This window comes from Danio rerio, chromosome 7, assembly GCF_052040795.2.
Source record: "Danio rerio strain M-AB ecotype USA chromosome 7, GRCz13ab, whole genome shotgun sequence".
Taxonomy (NCBI): domain Eukaryota; kingdom Metazoa; phylum Chordata; class Actinopteri; order Cypriniformes; family Danionidae; genus Danio; species Danio rerio.
The window spans coordinates 34,035,320-34,055,368 of record NC_141027.1 but is presented as its reverse complement, the minus strand read 5'-3'; the positions used below and the strand labels follow the sequence as shown (position 1 = coordinate 34,055,368).

The 20,049-nt window shown below is 35.4% G+C and overlaps 1 protein-coding gene across 21 annotated transcripts in view; it reads left to right on the top strand.

The window, feature by feature from the left end:
• pias1a (protein inhibitor of activated STAT, 1a) overlaps positions 1 to 20,049 on the top strand; it is a 65,631-nt gene continuing 45,582 nt past the window's right edge. For 13 of the 21 annotated variants that reach the window (XR_015495843.1, XR_015495841.1, XR_015495839.1 and 10 more), the window contains exon 1: positions 1 to 39. Coding sequence is in view for 2 of the 21 variants with exons in the window: in XM_087261361.1 (XP_087117487.1) it covers positions 16 to 39 (24 nt within the window). In the remaining 19 variants the exon portion in view is untranslated. Of the gene's footprint in view, positions 564 to 20,049 lie in introns of all 21 variants that reach the window. The other 8 variants (XR_015495850.1, XR_015495848.1, XR_015495847.1 and 5 more) reach the window with 1 other exon arrangement.

Here is a 20,049-nt window from a genome sequence, read left to right as displayed (position 1 = left end):
GCTAGCAGTCACAAGATGGCGGAGAGTGCGGAACTAAAGGTAAAACGCTGCGCTCAATTTCCAGTCGGATAGTGTGCAGGGAGATCTTATTGTACCGTTAGAAGTACGCGTACTACTTACCTGCTGCATTAACAGGCCGTTATGATGCATCAAACCTCTGTTCTCGTGGCTAAAGTTGCATGAGAAATGATTTTGCAGGGCAGCTCTTGTAGAAAGCTTTCAGCGTGTTATTGTTGATGTAGAGGGAGCTGTCTGTCCACCGCTCTCCTCAGGGGAATTACTAACTTTAACTCTTTTCTCCCTAATTAATCGGCTGAAGAGTATTAACTGAAAAATCAGTCTGTGACTCGGTCTCTTTCAGCGCCTGCTGTTATTTGACATTATATGAGGGTTTGCTGTGAATGTGGGATGTAGTCGCTGGTACTTGTGGATTTTCTAGAAAGCGCCATCGCTTCGCGTGCAGGGCGCGAGCGCTGTTGACGTGCTGTCAATCAAAGCAGGAGAAGTGCACGAGCACCGTCACTCAGATTTCAGCAGCGAAATAACTAATGAGGATTACTACGGTAAATCTCTCAACTTATTCAGATGGCATTGCTTGATGCTGAGTGAACATTTAAGTTCAGCGTTCTTGTGCTTCATTGGCAGTAGAGGCAGAGGACGCAACAGCTTCTCTTTCTTTTCTAAAACAACGATTTCATATGATTATTAGTTTTCATTATTGTTAGTAAGTGTTAGTGCATCTAAAATGCATACGGTATGCTGAAAAAGTATAAGATGTTAGCAGAAATACACCATTCGCTTAAATCTGTGGGATGTGAAAGGGAATGTTTATTGAAGCTGTCATATTAGTTTAAAATCTCTTGTGTTACACAGAACTTACAGAATCATTTGGAAATTAATTTTATGTGAACAAACCATTTAAGTTTAATGTAGTTTGCTAATGACAGGTGTTGCATGGCTGTGATGTTCTTGAACCTCAGTGTGAGGTCTTAAAGGAATTGTTCACTCAGATTTTAAAGTGCTCATTTTTTTACTTGCCCTCAAGTGCTTCCAAGCTTTTATGACTTTTTTTTCTTGTTCTGTTAAACAAAAAAAATGGTATTTTGGATGTTGGAAACTAGTAGACTTTGACTTCCATAGTAGGATAGAAAATACTTTGGAAGTCAAAGGTTACACTTTTCCAACGTTCTTCACAATGTATGTATGTATGTCTGTGTCTGTGTGTGTGTGTGTGTGTGTGTGTGTGTGTGTGTGTGTGTGTCTGTAATCAGCAGAAGAAAAAAGTAAAGGATGACAGAAATGTCATTTTTGGGTGAATTATCCTTTTAATTATATGTGAATGGGAAAATTAGTCTACAAGATGCATGTTTAAGCAGCATTGCTGTTTCAGTTGTGTCTATGGAAACTAAATTTGTATTATATAGTGTTGACCGGCACACCAGAAGAATTTCACACAGTTTTCACTGTCTGCTCTTTTGCTTGTATGCGTGCTGCTCTCTTTTATTCATTCTTATTCATGGCTTTGTCTAGTCTATAATAGAAATCTAGAAAAAGAAAAAAAAATCCTCTGGTGCTTTTTTTGCACTTATTAATTTCTTGCATGCTGACCTACAGTTTGTCCTTGGGCTTTAACAGGTCTACCTCTTCATACCAGTTTAGAGAGGAATTTCAAAGCCATAATTAGATTTGGTTTGCTTCTAACCTGATATTTTGCAGCACCTCTTTTCACTTTGCTTGTAGAAGCATTTAATAGCTACTTAAAAGCAGTAATCAGCAACTGTACAAAATGTTATTTTGGGTTAGAAAAATAGTCAGACTGGCAGGAGGTATTAGTAGGTGGATGAGAGAGGTAGACTTGCACATTCGTTGCTCACTGGACTGATATGCATCTGTTGAATGACTCTGAGGCTTTGTGATGCAAACTAAACTCTTATCTTTAGACTGCATTCTAGGTTTATAACTGTATGTGTGTATCTGTGTGTATCACAATTGTAAAGTCAGTTTGAAATAGTAATTTCTTTTTTTGGAGGCAGTGTCTGGATTTGGAGGCATTTTCAAAATATTCAGACTATGTTTGTGATAAACCTAATGGACACCTACTCATAAAGGTTTTGTTCCCCCTATAGAATCTATATATGAGCTGCATGAGTCGTTGTTAAATTATACAGTAATACAGTGGTCCAAATGTCTGTTATATCTGTGGACCACTACAGACCTATTTTTAATACTATAGGAAACATGATATCACAGAACACAATTTATAGTGTTGAATCAATAATTGATATGTTGAATCTTTAAATATCTTTAGAGTAAATATAAATCATATCAGTATTGCCCTATCCTGCATTGTGACATGCTCAAGATTAAATATTGTGCTTATTTTTTTCAGTTTTCATTGCTCTTTTTAAATTTGCACACTTTTTTAGCAAGTAAATATTTTGAATATGTGTTCCATAACTTCTAAAAAAAAGTGTAGTCTTTATTTAATGAATGTGTTGTATGATAGTCTTTTTTTTGCATTACATTTTTTTTGTTGTTTTAATAATTTGATCATGTTGCTTTATTGTCGCAGTAGCCTATTGGGATAGTAAAGTTTCCAATATGCATGCACTACTAAATCATATGGTAGCTTTTTGCCTGCCTTTTTGAGAAGAGTGGGTCAGGCAGACTACTGTTTTCAGCTACTATATTTTCCATATTATTTTCTTTATTATAAATTTCCAGGAGTGACAGAATTTCTGGAATATCATGGAATGAGGGGGTTCCAGACATTAAAAATCACAGAATTATAATTTTTTACTTATTTTGTTTGTCCTTGTCGTGGAATATCAGGGACCGGTTGTCATTTGAAATTGTAGTTTCCTTTTATCCAAATGTATTTTTACCACATTTTAAACCCTGCTGTTATGGTTAGGGCATTTTTAGCTCCATTAAATTCCTTTTATCCACAGTCATTCACTTAAGTCAGATGTAGTTACCGGACTGTACCTGTCATTTAAGGCTGTTAATGACAGGATAATATAAATTTGAAGAGCTTTGGCTTTAAAATGACCACTTCAAAGACTGGGTGTTAAAAAGTAGAGACAACTTAAATTTAAACGTAAAGTCTGTAAAACTACTATTGAGTTATCAAATGTAGAAGAGAGAGCACTTCGCAGCCACACAAACATTGATTATTGTATGAGAACAAAAATGGATAATTTACTTCAGATTTTAAAATAATATGTATAGAAATAAAATATCCATTGATCTCATGGGGATTATTAAAGCAATCCAAAAGGATAATCGAGCAAAAATCATTTTAATATTGTTATTTATTGTTATTTATTGTTGTATTATTATTATATAAACACTACAGGGGCCGTTTTTTCCATTTATATTATGAAAATTTAGCCTTTACTGAAATTCCAATGCTATCTCACGGCAATTTAGTGGCTAATTCATATGAATTCATACTATCTCATTTGTGCAGTTTACTACAATTATTGCTTTGACTCCTTTTTCATATTATTTTCGTATGACTGAATTAGCCACTAAACTGACAAAGCGTAAAATAGTTCTGTTTCATCATGAGATTAGGCTGGATATTCTGCTTAAAATAGGAACTTCACCTACTAATAGGGAAGTATGTGATATTGGATGAAGACTCAAAGTTGAAGTGATTCCCCTTAAACTCCTTTGCATTTTTTGAGGAGGGATCTGCATACTCTGAAGTCAAGTGTATTTTGTTTGCACACTTCAGATTCTCACAGAGAACGTTGAAGGTCATGGTACTGTGATATTGGACATTCTACTGTTTTTACGTTTATATTTTTGTTGATTGTATACTGGCAATGACATAATTTAGATGCAGACTAAATGTCAAAGCAATTGTGCGCAGACTCCATTAAATTACCAGTGGAGTGACATTGGATGGTGTCTGAACATCTCTTGTTTTTTTCATCCATATACACATTTTCAGTCAAAAGAGATGCAGTGATTCCCACAGGAGCAAGCATATTTGTCGTATCATATTCATATCCAATGATGATTTATATAACAGTGATTCGGTAATGGCAGATGTAACCTAAGCTGTTTTTGAAGCAGGTGAGTTTCACATTGTCTAATTGTCCTGTTGCTTACCTGCAGGGAATGTCAGTTGTGTAGATACAGAATAATTATTTGAGCATTTTTGGCTGGTGTATTTCAGCAGAAATGTATTTGACTGTACATGTCTTCCTCATTTTATTATTTTATCCATTTGTTGAGATCCATTTTAAGCCTGTACTGATGTACTCATTCCTGCTCTCAGGCTGTAGCCAGATATCTCTGGCCACACAAATAGCCTCCATCAAGACAGAGGTGATTAAGGTGGGGATTGTGGTTATGTGTGTGTGTGTGTTATATCTCTCTTCAGCAGATGTTCCCTTACCTGGCTCTAGCTTACCAATTTCCTGCGGGTTTAGCTCGCACTCCATGTTCTCCCACACAATGCAGCACATGACCAAATACCAGAAAAGAGATTTTTATTTTACCAGAGTAATGTGGAATCAGCTTACTGATCTGGGTTCATTTGCTTCTTTTCTGGATTTTAAAATGTTTTGTCTAGTTAGCTCAGCAGGACTCATGTTCTGTTTGTCGTCTTCATGTATTGAAGTCTTCCTGTCTCATCTCCACATACTTCACACTATATCACAGCAATATAGATGAGTGGGGTTTAAAGACACAACGAGCTCCACACGGTCAACAAATTAGATATGTTGTTTTTAAAGCCACCATGAGACAGTGATGCTCATCTAGGTTACCTGAAGAAAAAGGATATACTTATAGTCTTGCTTTCTCTCTGTGATTTGTTTGGGATTAAAAAATTTTATTAACACTGTTTTGTAAATGCGTGTTAGAGATTTTTTCGTGAATGATTCATCCCTCTATAAAGTGTTCCATTTTTCTTTTTTGGTCTTGTAGTCAGTATTTATTGGTCATAATATTTATCCTAAAGTTAAAACTCAAAAAATAGGCGACATATGCCAGACTTCAATAATTTAGTCCAATTAAGTAAATATTAATGTAATGGGATTTAAATTTTATTTTGAGACCATATGCTGATGTAATATTTTTTTTAGCTTTGTAGTATTTGTCATACCATTTCAGTACTATAGAGGAAAAATTAGGGATGAGACCATTAACCGGTTTCACTATTATCTGCGATTTAATTCGTCAAGGTTAATTAATCGTAAAAGCTTCTCAACACCGCATTTCTGCACGGAACAAAACTGCAACAGCTAAACAAAGTAATGCCAACTGTGCACTAGTTTGTACACCAAGACTAATAACCACGCACAGCACACTGGACCAACTATGACTGAGGCTATTAACTATGGCAAGCTTGTGCAAGTTCGTTATTTCCAATGGAGGGATGCGCACAAGACGCAACACACTCACATTTTTCAGGTGCACCTAGTTGAGATGACGGGGCTTTTGTAAACGCGGGAATTGCAAACAGTAACAGTTTGAGGTAGAAGCAATGGAAAGTACACAGATTTGTAAAACCACTTAAAGTTACAAATAATGGCGCTGATGAGAGCGATCATGTGGCGAATGCCAGCCGAGATCAACTGAGTGTTTTCAGAGTGAGTGCTGAAAAACTCAAGCCTGTTTCACACCGCAAGAGTAAGCAGAGTGTGTTTTTTTTGTCATCCATGTTAACAGGTTAGAGCTTTCATAATCCACGCAGAAGCCGTGCATCAGCACGAGGCGTGAGCGCTGTTGAAGAAGCAGTGGCGCGATAGTTTCGCTGCTGGGTCTAATTTTTTATTTTTTTTTCAAAAACACATTAAATGAGCAATTTTATCTAATAAATGCATCGCTATTATCCACTGATTTTTATATATTCAATTAAGTGAACTTAAACGAATAGAATGGCAACAAATATTTAGTTGGACCCGAACTTCAAAACAAAATTTAAAAGAATTTTAAACTAGTTTTAAACTAGTGGAGTTTTGATAGCAATTAATGCAAATAATTGAGATAACCATGAAACCGTGATTATTTCTTAGACTATAATCGCACAACCAAAATTTTTAATCGTTGCATCCCTAGTGAAAATCTAAAGCCATAGCTAAATAATAAGTGTTCAGTACATAGTAATGACATGCTAAAAGCCTCAAACACAGTTGTTTCCTCGTTGGAACAGTAAACATGTCCGCTATATAATTAAAATAAATCGTTGACTTTTGCTCTCTTCATTACCTTCAAGTACACAGATTACTTTACAACACATAACAAAACACATAAAATACAATTTTACAAATGCCATAGGAACGGTATAACCGAAATTTTTGGGGGGTTTTAAACTTTTTCAAGCTGCGGTAAACCTTAAAACCGGTTATTGTTCTAATATAGCAAACGCATGTAGATGTTTGTGTGAGTGTTTAATCCACGTTTATGCATTGCCATTGTGTCAAATCACTCTCTGTGATTTTTCACAAAATTATGGCAGTTAATGTCATAAAACAGTTGTTTACACTGAGGTTTACATTAATAACTGCCTGTGTTTTCATAAACTCTAAACCAAGAAAATACAACTCGTACATCTTTGCTGGTTTCTTTTGTTGGGTATAAATGTAGTTTAGCCTATATTTTATTAATAACACATAGGCTAACTCAGGAGGAGCTGGGTATAGGTAGCTCACACATTTCTAACAGTACTTCATGATTTTTCCAAGCATAATGTGATCCTGGATTAACTTCTATGTTGATCCTGGAAAATAATTTTAGTTGCAAAATGTAATCCATACCAATTCCTTACCCCTATTCCCAACAATAACTGTAAATTGTTCAGCAGAATCAGAGGGAAGTAATAGTCTGATTACAATCATGTAGAAGTGCATAAACCTATGAAATTAGCATAAACCTATACACCATAATTATCCCAGAATTAAGGGATATCGTTATGTTAAGATTTGACTGATTGGAATGTTGTTCCAGGATCAGCATAGATGTTAATGCAGGTACATGTCCTTCCTGGTGAAATCAGGTTGGCATTTGTAACATGAACCTCTTCTCTACTTCAGTTCTAGGCATCTACTTATAAGTATGATTATTTTGCACTTCTGGCATTTCCAAAAATGTGGTCATCCCACCTAAGGGTATTTAACATTTCAAGCAGAGCTATCCAATTTTTACCTTACTATCCATTTGCACCAATAGAGGAATTACGAACCTACGTCACACTGTTGCAAAAAAAGACTGGTTGCAATAGCAAACATGTCATGTTGTGCGGTAGGATACTAAATTCGAAAAATAGAAAACTTAACTTTTACCGTATAACACTCTGCTTTTAATCCCAACCGCAGAAGTCTTTGGCTAAAAGGGAGCTGAATGAATTGACTACCTAATTAATAATGCTGGACTCTGCAGTTCTCATTTCATATCAGGTAAGTTCACACTATGCTGAATCATACACATTACTCGTGTTTGATTGCAGCAATGATTTTAGCGAAAAAGTTTAATATGTTGAATTAAACTGCAGACACTGAATGCTTAGAATGAAATGTAAAAATATAAGTTCACATACCCTGCCGTACTGGTGCAGTTCGCTGTCAGAATGCAGCTGTTTTGCTTGTTGATGATTACCCAGGTCTTGTATAGCTCCGTCTTCTTCCCTTGTCTTTGGCTAGGCAGAACCTCGGTTTGAATCTGGTAATCATGGAACATTATTTCTTGCACATGACCACACAGAACAACATTGTAGGCATCCAAAGGCTTTGCCTTTAACTTCTCTCTTGTAAAATCACTTGAGTTTTAATTTGATAGTTGTGTATTTTGGGCTGGATGCTTGGCCATATTGGGAGGGTGCTATCGCAAATGGACCTGTCAGTCGAACACCGCTCACTTTAATGTTCATTTTGCTAAATAACTGTGCTTATCACTGGGTGACAAGCTGTAATAATACGCTGAAAGCATTATGTAATTTAGTATAATCATACATTCATTCATTTTCTTTTTGGCTTAGGCCCTTTATTACTTCAGGGTCGCCACAGCGGAATGAACCACCAACTTATCCAGTATGTTTTGTTTTACGCAGCGGATGCCTTTCTAGCCGCAATCCATTACTGAACCATCCACACACACTTATTCACACACATTCACTATGGACAATTAAGCCTACCCAATTCACCTATACCACATATTTTTAAACTTGTGGGGGAAACCAGAGCACCCGGTGGAAACCCACGCGAACACATGAAGAACATGCAAACTCCACACAGAAATGCCAATGGACCCAGTTAAGGCTCGAACCAGCGACCTTCTTGCTGTGAGGCGAACTTGCTACCCACTGCACCACCGCGTTGCCCAATATGTAATCAATATAACCTAATTCTAAGACAACAAACTCTGTACCACATCGGATGTCATTCCCTCGCTGAAAATGCTAGCACTCCCGGTTTTTTCTTCAACCTCGCTGCGTGCGCATCCTGAATGTTCACTAACCGTATATTCGTCTATAGAAATGAATCCATTGCATCTTTAATCTTCAATTTATCTTTAATGCAGCAATGATGAAAAGAGGGGGATCTTTCATTTTTGTCGCTATTAAGCTATTTTACTATAATTCAGGAAACAGTTGCTTACCCTAAGTTTATATTTGCATAATGGATAAACCCTTGACACATTGCCAGTGTCTTCCAAGTGACGTGCACATTCATGTACACATATTCGTTTTAATCACATTTCAGCATTTAGAATTGGTTATATGAAAAAATACAGTGAGTTTCTTTGGGAAAGCTTGTTTGTTATTCTGAAAAACCCAGTTTCGGGGTCAGAGTATCAAATATTTTTATGCTACCTATATTTAAGTCGCAGCTGAACCGTATAGAACATTTACTTTGGGTTTACATCACATGAATCATGATTTTTCTCCAAAAGAGAGAACTTGTATATTAGAAGCATTAATAAAATCACACAATGTATGCTTTTCTTTAAATCCCATTTTAAACCCACATATGACCTAAAGCCTTCGCTTTTAAAGGTTCAAGCGCCCTGGAGTACTTTTTTGAGATTCTAACAGATTTGTGTGTGTTAAGCATCATTTAAGACAATGTTAGCACCTGTTAGTTTGTGTTAATTGATTACTTTAATTGTGGACAAACCTGGATAATTTAGAGCATGTCAGCTAATTTCATCTTCCGGGTTTAAAGTCGTTTTTGGGGCCGGATCAAAATCAGTGGCATAGCGCTATTTGCTTGTCCAGTAATGATGTGAAAGTTTCTCATTATTATTCACAGCTTTCTTACCCAAGTTTTCTTACCCTACAAGAAGAGCCTGCATCTTAATTGCTTTCCTATGACAGACTTGCCAAGCTGTGAGACCACGGCCACACACGGCACGCAGTATTTAGGCGTGTTGTATTAGTTGAGTTTGTTACCATTCATAAACATTGCCTTTATTTGTGCTGCTGTGTTCGCCATATTTAAAATCAACCAGATTACTGGCAGGGTCAATGGTTGAAATAGACATGGCTAGAGGCTTGCTGCATTGCTGTCCACTGTGTCTGCTTTCAGACTAAGAGATTCAGGAGGAGGTAAGTCCTCCTCATTTATAGTATTTATATAAACATGATTCTCTTTATAGTGATATAACAAATTGTGATTATATATTATATGAAATTACGAATAACCTATTGTGTAATGGCATCAAATTATTTAATGTATTTATTTAATTTTTTGCATTTTAACTTAATAAATAATTTAATTTAATAAATTAATTTTGCACTTTAAACTTAATTAATTAAATTTAAAATCATGGTTCTTCTCACATTTTGTGTCAGATTTTTTAAAAACTTTTTTTTTGTGTGAGCCAACTGATAGTTGTTCGCCCCCTCTCCCCTTTTATTTCCTGCTCGTGGCATTTTTGGAAAAAAAATGTTTTGAGGTAGACTTGAACTGAAAGAGGATGGTTTCGTGGCCCTTTAAATACAGTGGCCACATCTTAAAATCCAATAAGAAACTAATGAATAGATCCAAGACCTCTATAATCTTTCATAGATTTACATCATAACCCAGAACAAATGATCTGTTACTGTGTATGGTCATCCCAATCATCACATAAAAAAATCATATCTTTAAGTGCACTTTTTTTGACCCTCACATGTAATCATTGGTTTTGGAAATATATACAGTAGTTGTTTGGAAACGTGTGATAAACATAACTGAATATGTTTCTTGGAATAAACAAAGATGTTCTTTTTCATCCAGGAGATAAAGCTCAAGTGTGCTTTGGTCTCTGGTTTGCTTATGTTTTGGATTCATACAGTATTATTCTCTGAGGTCGACATTGGGCTGAATGTTTCTTTGTGTGTCCTGTAGAATTCCTTCATATTCTGACTGTTTTCAGGCATTAGAAAATGAGGTAAGACACCTTATAGTACCTGAATGTTCTAGACTCTTTATAGGGAGAAACGTTTGTGTGTTTAGGATTGTGGAGGTTGACTGAAGTAAAGGCATAACAAACTGACTGAAGCACAAAATGATTATTTATTCATTTATTTTGAGAGCATTAGTGATCAGTTCCTTTGCACCTGCTTCATCAACACATGTGCGTAAGAATGCCAGGTGGGCTTAGAAAGCTGTCATATCCTTTTTTTGGGGGTTTGCATGTTTCTGAGCTTGTAAGCAGTAAGTGATTAACGGAAAGCCTCTGCTCTGGCAACTGTTCAAGGCCATCTACTCTACCTTCCTGTTATAAACAAATGATCTGAAAGAGTTCGAAACTAAACTTAATTAACTCATGGACTTAATGATTATGATTGTTTGGCTATTGGGAAATAACACTCTAATATAACAATATCTGCTTGACCCACTGACAGCAACTTAAACCTTAATGACTCACTTTGGGCACACAATTTTCTACAGATCCTACAACTATTATATGACACAGTTCAACATATGACATGTTAAATATGTAAGTTCTAAAATACTCAATAAAATAATTTTTTGCCGTGCTGCAGTCCCTGCAGATTTAAAGTTAGCACTTCTACAGTATATTTTTAGCTAAAAGGTAACTCACTCTTCCATTGGTCACACTTGTTCACATGATATAAATTCAGCATTGAAGATAAAGCATCAAGCTTTACGATGTTGCCATCAGTAAGTGTCTTATAGCAATATTTGTATTCTGTATAGTAAAATAGAGATCTTTAGTTATTTAGAATTATTAAAATTATTCAGAAAAAGTCCAGATTTACCTCTAAATTGCCATTAAATTCAATTGCAATTCAATTGATATAGCCAAAGTAAACTTTAAAAATGTTTGTAATTTAAATAATAAACAACGGTAAAATGCTTCAGTATAAATATGTAACCTGGTTATTAGTAAGTTTCCTTAATTTTTATACGATCAATAAGCATAAATGTGCTTTCGGTTCCCCGCATTACACTTTTTATGATGTTTTTGTTGACATTGCAATATTTCCTTTTTTTTCTTGAGAAATGCACATTAGTTTTGTTACATTTAATGTTAATAAATGATTTTTATTGCATATTTTATTTTACCATGATCAGTGCTGTGAAAAGTTACTTTTGAAGGTAATGTATTACAATATTGAGTTACTCCCCAAAAATGTAACTAGTTGCGTTACTTAGTTACTTTTTCTGAAAAGTAATACATTATGTTACTCTTAATTGAGTTACTTTTTCATACTTGCTTGAGGGTTCATGTCTTTCAGAACTTGCAGGATACTTTTTCTTTTTTTTCTTTTTTTTAATAGAGGAGCTTTGCATTTAACAACACTCTGTATAACCTACACCTTCATTTACCTTAAAAAATAATAGTTTAAAAAAATTAAATATCATTACCTTCTGAGACCTTCCTGACGCTATACATGTTGTATATACATTACAGATTAATGAAAGTTGAAATCAATGTGTTATCTACTTTTGTATTTTTGTCTTATTGGTTCAGTAAATCACTGTCCATCTCTTTTTGTGTTCAAAATAATAAGAATACTGTCATCACAGAAATGTAAGGCTCTGCCATGTTGTTTTTTTGTTTGTTCTATGTTGTGTAGACATTAGAACTTTAAAACATAGGTGTATGACAAAAAAAAAAAGAAATATGGTAATTTTTTTGTTTCTATTGTATTTTTAATGGTTAAATTTTGGCAAGCACAGCTGCCATTATTTTACCATAAAGTTTACCGATTTTTGTTACAGTGTAGTCAGCATTTAAAATATTTTTAGAATCTTGATGTTGGAAAAATTACAATTTTAAGTATTCAGTAATTAGATTTCTGCTTGTTGTTGAGTTATTGTTGTGATTAATTGCTGAAGCTTTTAGAACAATATACAATATTATCTCAATATTGATGTAAGCTGTAAAAAAGATTACTTTAGCTGGTATAAAGATAGACAAAAAAATCTTAACGTATTGTTTTATTGTATAAAAATGTTCATTCTAAAAGAGAGATTAAAGGTTTTAAACCAATTAAATTGCAAAAGGATTATAGAGTATAACAGGTAGCATTAAAGACTTATTAAATGCATTAAAATTATCAGTGAGAGAGTGATATTATAGTCATGTTAAAGTAACTTAAAAATACAACATCATTTTATTAGTTATTAACTTCATTTAATAAAATGTTTATGACTTTTGATTTTAATGCATTATTAGGAATTATCTGAGAATTTAACATCACCTCATGCTTTTGTAGTTGTCATTGGATTGACTTCAGTTAATTTACCAAAAGGAATCTTACTGTACAGACTAAATTGAGGGACAAAAAGCAGATAAATAGTAAATTTTCAATGTCATTGGATAGATATATATACACATTACCACAGTATTGTTTGAAAGTAAATCGCATGTCCAAGATTGTCAAAAATCTGGGGCCTCATGTACGAAGACTTGTGTTGAAATCATACTAAAACATTGTGTACGCACAAAGCTGTAAATGTGTTATTTGCAAGTTTGTTTTCCGGAATCAATAACAAAAGAAAAAAATAGAGTGGGAGAGTTTAGCTAATGCGGTTAACACAGTTGGGTCTGAACATCGCACTGAGTGGACTAAAAAAGAAATAGTGCGATGTAAAGGTGTACAATTTTGTAGTGTCTTTAACAGCGTGAGTGGCTTAGCTCGTAAAACACATGGCAATATATATTGACATGTTCAAGCATAAACTCTGTTCGAATCCAGCGTCTGATGAACTTGTTCTTCTTTTTCCACCCTGCTACATATCAGATTTTGTCTACTTTTCATCACGAGGAAGACAAGTAGGAATCATTAATAAGTCTGCATCATATTTTATTTGCACATTTATTGAATGGAAATGTTTCTGATTCACGTATGCAAATTCATCTTCAGATGTCTTTATAGCAACGTGCGTGCCGTAGATCACTCCGATTACATTGGGAAAAACGGCAACCGCTGCAAATTGCGCTTTAATGTTTGGCTGGTCAACTGCATGGTATGGAAATCTTATATACCTGCTAGACATGCGGATGAACCCGTCTCATACAGCTGCCATTGCACGGCTCAGAAAATGTGTAGAGTGTAATTTAACACAACTGCCTCTTGGAGTCGCCAATGGAAATAAAACAGACACACACAAGAAATGTGCATACGCCAGGCATGAAGATGGCGTGGACCTGCGCACATTCCCACGTTCATTTCATTGTTAGTAAATCCAAACGTGAGCGTGAAACCTGGCGTACGCAAAGTTTCTGTTCGTACACAGCCCTGATCTTTTACATGAACTAACAGAATCTTTACAATGCAAAAAAGCCCAATACATTTTACATAAACTTTAAAAGTTAGATTTTGTTGATCCATAATTTGTTTTACTATAATTTTGAATATTGAAGATTAGAATAAAAGAATGCAATTTTAGATTACAGTACACAACAATTCTGATAACGCATTTTACGAAATAAACTATAAACTGTTTACTATTTCTGCTAGTTTTTCCTCACTGTTTTTATAATGTCTAATTATTCCAGTTAACTGATTGTATACTTTTTACAGTTTCACACAGTTGTTATAAATTAATTATTACAATTACTTGCGTTATTTACCTTTAAAATCAAACTGCACTTGTTAAACATTTTACCTGGTGCTAATACTGTTGCTTCAGCTATTATTAATTAAAAAAAAGAAAAAGGTTGAACCTGCGACACAGTGGTGCAGTAGGTAGTGCTGTCGCCTAACAGCAAGAAGGTCGCTGGTTCGAACCTCGGCTTGGCTCGGCTCAGCTGGCGTTTCTGTGTGGCGTTTGCATGTTCTCCCTGCGATTGCGTGGGTTTCCTCTGGGTGCTCCGGTTTCCCCCACAGTCCAAAGACATGTGATACAGGTGAATTGGGTAGGCTAAAACTGTCCGTAGTGTATGAGTGTGTGTATGAATGAGTGTGTGTATGTTTCCCAGAGGTGGGTTGCGGCTGGAAGGGCATCAGCTATGTAAAAATGTGCTGGATAAGTTGGCGGTTCATTCCGCTGTGGCGACCCCGGAGTAATAAAGGGACTAAGCCGAGAAGAAAATGAATAAAAAAGGTTGCTTAAAATCCCGTTCTGAAATAATTTATGAGGCATAAAGATTATTAAAATATCATCATCTTTTGATCACAAGTGAATTCAACAGATCAAGATGATCATGGAATTCCTAATTTGATAAAATGCTAAAACATTTCATTTTTCCTATTAATAGTGCTGCACAAAACGACACCTTTTCAACATATTTTGGGTTTCTGTGGTCTGTATCAATGTTCAGTCACTAGTCTTTTTCCTGAGTCGCACACTCCGTCAGTAGTGCTGTGTGTGTGCATTGTGTTTGTAGACAGTTGAGTGGCTCTGCAGGGGACGTTTCCATTTACAGCTGTCAGATCTGGAGCATTTAGATCATGCTATGATAGTATGGTTACATGGATGTATATATATGTGTGCACGCTCACCGCTGGAACTGTGTTGGTGAAACACAAAGCACTGAGGTATGTGAGTGTTGATCTTCCGCCAGTGAGCTGCAGGGCTGGAGAAGATGGGGGAAGGGCAGGCCAGAGAGAGAGAGAGAGATGGAGGAAAAGCTGGCACACTAATTGTGCTCTGGCCTCTTAGCCAGAGAGAAAAAGATTGCAAGCAAGTGAAATTGGGGGTAGGTGTGTTTATGACCCTTCAACTCTTTGTTGGCCCTCAGTCGCAGCAGGAGACAGACATGCATGTGAAGAGACAGAGGGATTCTGTCTCTCAATCACCTTCATCCTCTGAAATTACACTTCAAGAAAGATGATCTTCATCATGGGCCCATGATGTGCACCTGAGCCCTGAAGACAGACCGCGCACACACCTACACAAATGCTTAAATTAACAAGCGTTACGCACCTGAGCCTGAAGAATGCTTGTCTTTTTTAGAATTGGAGAAACGCACAAACATCTCACATTTGTTCTGATGTATGTGGCTTTTTTTTTTGTTCTCCTTTCTGTTCTTATTAAGTAAAAAATCTGCATGACCTTGAATAATATTTGGCTGGATCACACGCATCAAGCGATATTAGAGCATGTACCTGGCAGAGATTTACCCTGAACAGCAGGAGCCAGAATCCACACACGCACAGACACACACAAACACACATTTGCTTATGTTGAAGCACAATTTTTTTGTTGTTGTAGAAGAAACGTGAGAGGATATTTTCTTTTGTTTGTTGCCCCAAGACAAATGCACCAGCCTTTGAGTTTCCATTGGAGAAGTAAATAATTTACTGTTTTTTTTTCTTTTTTTTTCTGTTGCGCTGAGCAGTCATAACCTTTGTGCTGTTTGTGTTGGATGTGCTTATTAATACGCTGGCTTTCCCTAATCAGGTGCACCTGTTTAATAAGCACTTCAATAGATGGTTAGATTCCAGCTGTGTTCTGGTTCAGTTTTCCCTACACACTGGGTGCTTTACTTACAAAACGTCCAGTTAACAAAGCTAAACACAATGAAGATGAAACAAATGGATACATTTATACAATAAATTTTGAATGTACCACTGAGGTGTTTTTTTATTAGAGCATTAAATTATATCTTGCATTTACTATGATTAAATTGCACCATGGCAGAGTTCTGTGAAATCTTCTAATGCGATGCATATTTTTGCATTAATTATTTCTTGACTGTGGTGATTGCAAAATATTCAAATGAATTCAAAAGAAAATATGGTGCCGGAATATAGATTCTCTCCTTTTTAAACCAATGCTGACAATCTTTCTAAAAAAATCATGAGGCATGTTCTAGATCTTATTGGGAGCTATTTCTATGTGAGATTATGTTTCAGTTTTTTAAAAAGGTTCGACTTCATGAAGTCATGGTTTCCGCTACATTCACTCTTCCATGGCATAGGCGCCACACCAAAATTCATCCTGCCATGGCTACATTACAGCTTCTCATTCAAAACATTTTATTTTTTCAATAGTGTGTAACAATCACAACAAAACGTATTAAAGGGTAAGTGAATTATAACTGCGCAAACTTTTCTGTAACCGTAGAAGTGCTGTGCGTCATTTGTTTAACCCTTTAAGGTTACGTGCTAACTGACTGACTGGCTGACTGACAGGTTTGACTGGCTGACTGACAGCAAACACGACGTATAGCTGTTTCACTTTACTTCAGGACGCATTAATATTGCTCTGTAGGTCTATTGGAGACGTTCATATATATTCCTGGCAAATTTAATAAACCGCACTTCAGCAGTGTTTGTTTGAGAGTGTACTGCGCACAAGAAGATCTGCGCTTGAGCAGCTTATATTTGAGGGGGCATGCAAGAAGTTTTGTGCACGAGCAGAGGAAATCGGCACGCAAGCAAAGAGATTCACATGCTTGTAGGCTATTACATAAATGCAATCTCGACTTCTAATATTGCGCTCACGACATGTGTCATTGAAATAACGCCACAGGTAGTAGGTAGATCTGTGTAAAAAAGGCCTGCCGCCACAGCTGGAAAAAATCCTAGAGGAAACTCAAAAAGTTATTACTGGACTTTCTGGTAAAATTGCAGCTTTGTTGGTTATATGTGGTGGATTCTCTAAACATTTAGTTATGCAACTTAAAGTCTGCATGACATTAGAATTGACTGAATTACCTTTGCTGATGCGACACGGTGGCTCAGTGGTTAGCACTGTCGACTCACAGCAAGAAGGTCGCTGGTTCGAGTCCCAGCTGGGTCAGTTGGCATTTCTGCCCACAATCCAAATCCAAAGACATAAGGTATACATGAATTGAATAAACTAAACTACATATACCATATATGTATGTGTGTGAATGAGTGTGTATGAATGTTTTCCAGTACTGGGTTGCAGCTAGAAAGGCATCCGAGTGTAAAACATATGCTGGATAAGTTGGTGGTTCATTCTGCTGTGGTGACCCCTGATTAACAAAGGGACTAAGCCAAAGGAAATTGAATGAATAAACTTTGCTGATTTACAGTGAGCTTTGAGGTGAATAATTAATTCAGTTAAATTAATGTAAAAACTGTAAAAAAGAAAGTTTGCCTTGCTAAAAACCATTCACCGTTTTTTGATGGCAAAGAGAAGCGCTATAACATAAACTTCCACCCTGTGCTCAATTATGGAAAAAAAACATGATTATAATAACTCTTCACAATGATCATGAATATTTTGGTCAGTATTGTAATCATGATTATTTAAAACTATGAGTGGACCATAAGACCATTGATTTGTTTAAAGATTTTTTTTTATGTTCGGGAATTGTCACTAAGCACAGGTTTTTGACATATTTTTGCATGTATTTAACCATTTAGGCGTGCAACTTGAGCTGAAAGATGGCTTGAAATGTCTATGTTCTGTTCAGTTTCTGAGGCTGTGTGCGTGCACTGAACAATACAAGTTTTTGAATAAATAAATAAATAAATAAATAAATAAATATATTTCAATAAATCAAGCATGCCCTGTGCTGCACAGTCATGTTACATGATTTACTGATTTCCACATGAAATTGAGCTCTGTGGATAAATGAATGTTGACTGCTGGAAAGGGGGCTGGATATGACGCAATAATCTTTTTAGCTTGATTATAATTTTTTATAATTGTTGGAGAGCAGAATCGAAATAGATATTTATTTGAATAAATTGCACAGCCCTACCCTCTATTCCACTTCAGCTGGAAATACATCACCTTACTTAATGACAGTGGTGGTGAACTTTCATTTTCTGACACACCAAGCAGACAAATGGTCATTGATTAGAGAGAGGTTTTCTGTTTTCAGTTTTGTAAACAATTCAGTCTGTTAGAATAAAAGTGAAAGTGGTGGAAGTAAGCAAAGAATTCAAGACAGCAAAGACAGAAAGCCAAGTTAGAAAGTTCTAATTTGATGTCACCTTACTTGAGCATTTTAATACACAAAAATACATTAAATGAGCTGTCTGGAATGGAGAAAGTGATAAGCGTTATTTGTTTTCAATATATGATATCTATATCGCAGTGTCAACATTAACAATAGTCACATCGTAAAAGTCTGCATTATAATTTATCATATATGTGTTTGAAGCCTGTGACTATATGAGGATTTTAAAAGCAAGGAGTTGTACCATTAGTAATGATACATTTTTTTTTTTAATTTCTGTTAGACTCAGAAAACGAGAAAGTACAGTTTATTAAAAAAATTTTCATTGTATTTTTAATATGCTTCTAATTTGTTTATTAGATTTTATGCAGAAATACATGCCTATAATCATTCTAATCAATCTTAAATAATAAGATTTTTCCAAATAGAAATATACAAGTCATAGGGTAAAATTATATTCATATTGCAATATGTATTGCCAAATAACAAAATATTGCAATGTTAGATTTTTTTCCAATATCATGCAGCCCTGCTCTATACCTTATTTGTGTTGTATACAAGGTTAACCAGGAGTTGCAGATGCACATGATCATCACTAGATTCATGTTGTCAGTCAGGGCTCTTAAACCCTCCCCTTCAAACTCATTCATTAGCATTCATATCTAATAATTCAAAGTACATAGTCACAATTTCTTTTAGTAAATAATGTGACACTTATGAGTGTAACTATGCAAACAAAAGGATTTGTTGCTAGTTTTGTTTCATTATGATTTATAGTTGCATATAGTATAGTTTGCCAAGAAACTCAGTTCTGTTGTTAGAACTAAATATGGCTAACATATTTAAATATGGCTTTTTTTTTTTGGTAATAAGACACTAGAGCTGCACAATTAATCGTTAAAAGATCGCGACCTCGATTCGACCCCCTGGACGATCTTAATTCTGCATTTCTACGATTCTGTCAATAATATTTTCAAGTTCAGGAGAAAAGCAACGGCGGCTGCACGAGTCTTTTCATTGTTTTACATTCGTTGCTGACTTCTCTGCAGAAGTACACTTATAGAGTACACTTTAATCTGGCTTTCTCCTCTCTGCAGGGTTTAAGGTGATGTTGTTGAAGCACTTTCAAATCGTTTTGTGCAATAAAACCTCAGCAGGGTGAGCGTATCTGAAGTGACATTGGTGAAACTAAGATCCTTTTTCGTCAGCATCTGGGTTTTTGTGTGTATGTGTGTGACACATATGTGTATGATAGAGAGAGAGAGAGAGAGAGAGAGCGAGCGAGAGAGCGCGAGAGAGAGAGAGAGAGAGTTATAGGCAAATGACTTTGGTGAGAAAAGTCAGAGACATATCATTCCTCTGAACCAAAAATATAAGCAATGCAGGTGTGAAAGTTTCAATGTTCAAATGTAAAAAAATCCAATGTAAATGCCATGATATAAGTTTAGTTGTACGTTCATTTTGTCTTTTCAAGGTGAAAATAAGGTTTATTTTAGATTTATCTCAAAGTATAAACACACACACATACACACACCTTTTTAAAAGTTTTAAATGATTTCTGTAGGATCATATGACACCTTCTTGGATAAAGGATAATGGCAGCTTTACCATCATATAAATAAATGAATATGTTTTTTTATTTTAAATGGGCAAAGTAGTTATTTTATGTTGTTATAATATTTGACAATATTGCTGCTATTACTGTACTTTTGATCATATAAATGTTGCCTTGTCAAATTTAGAAAATAC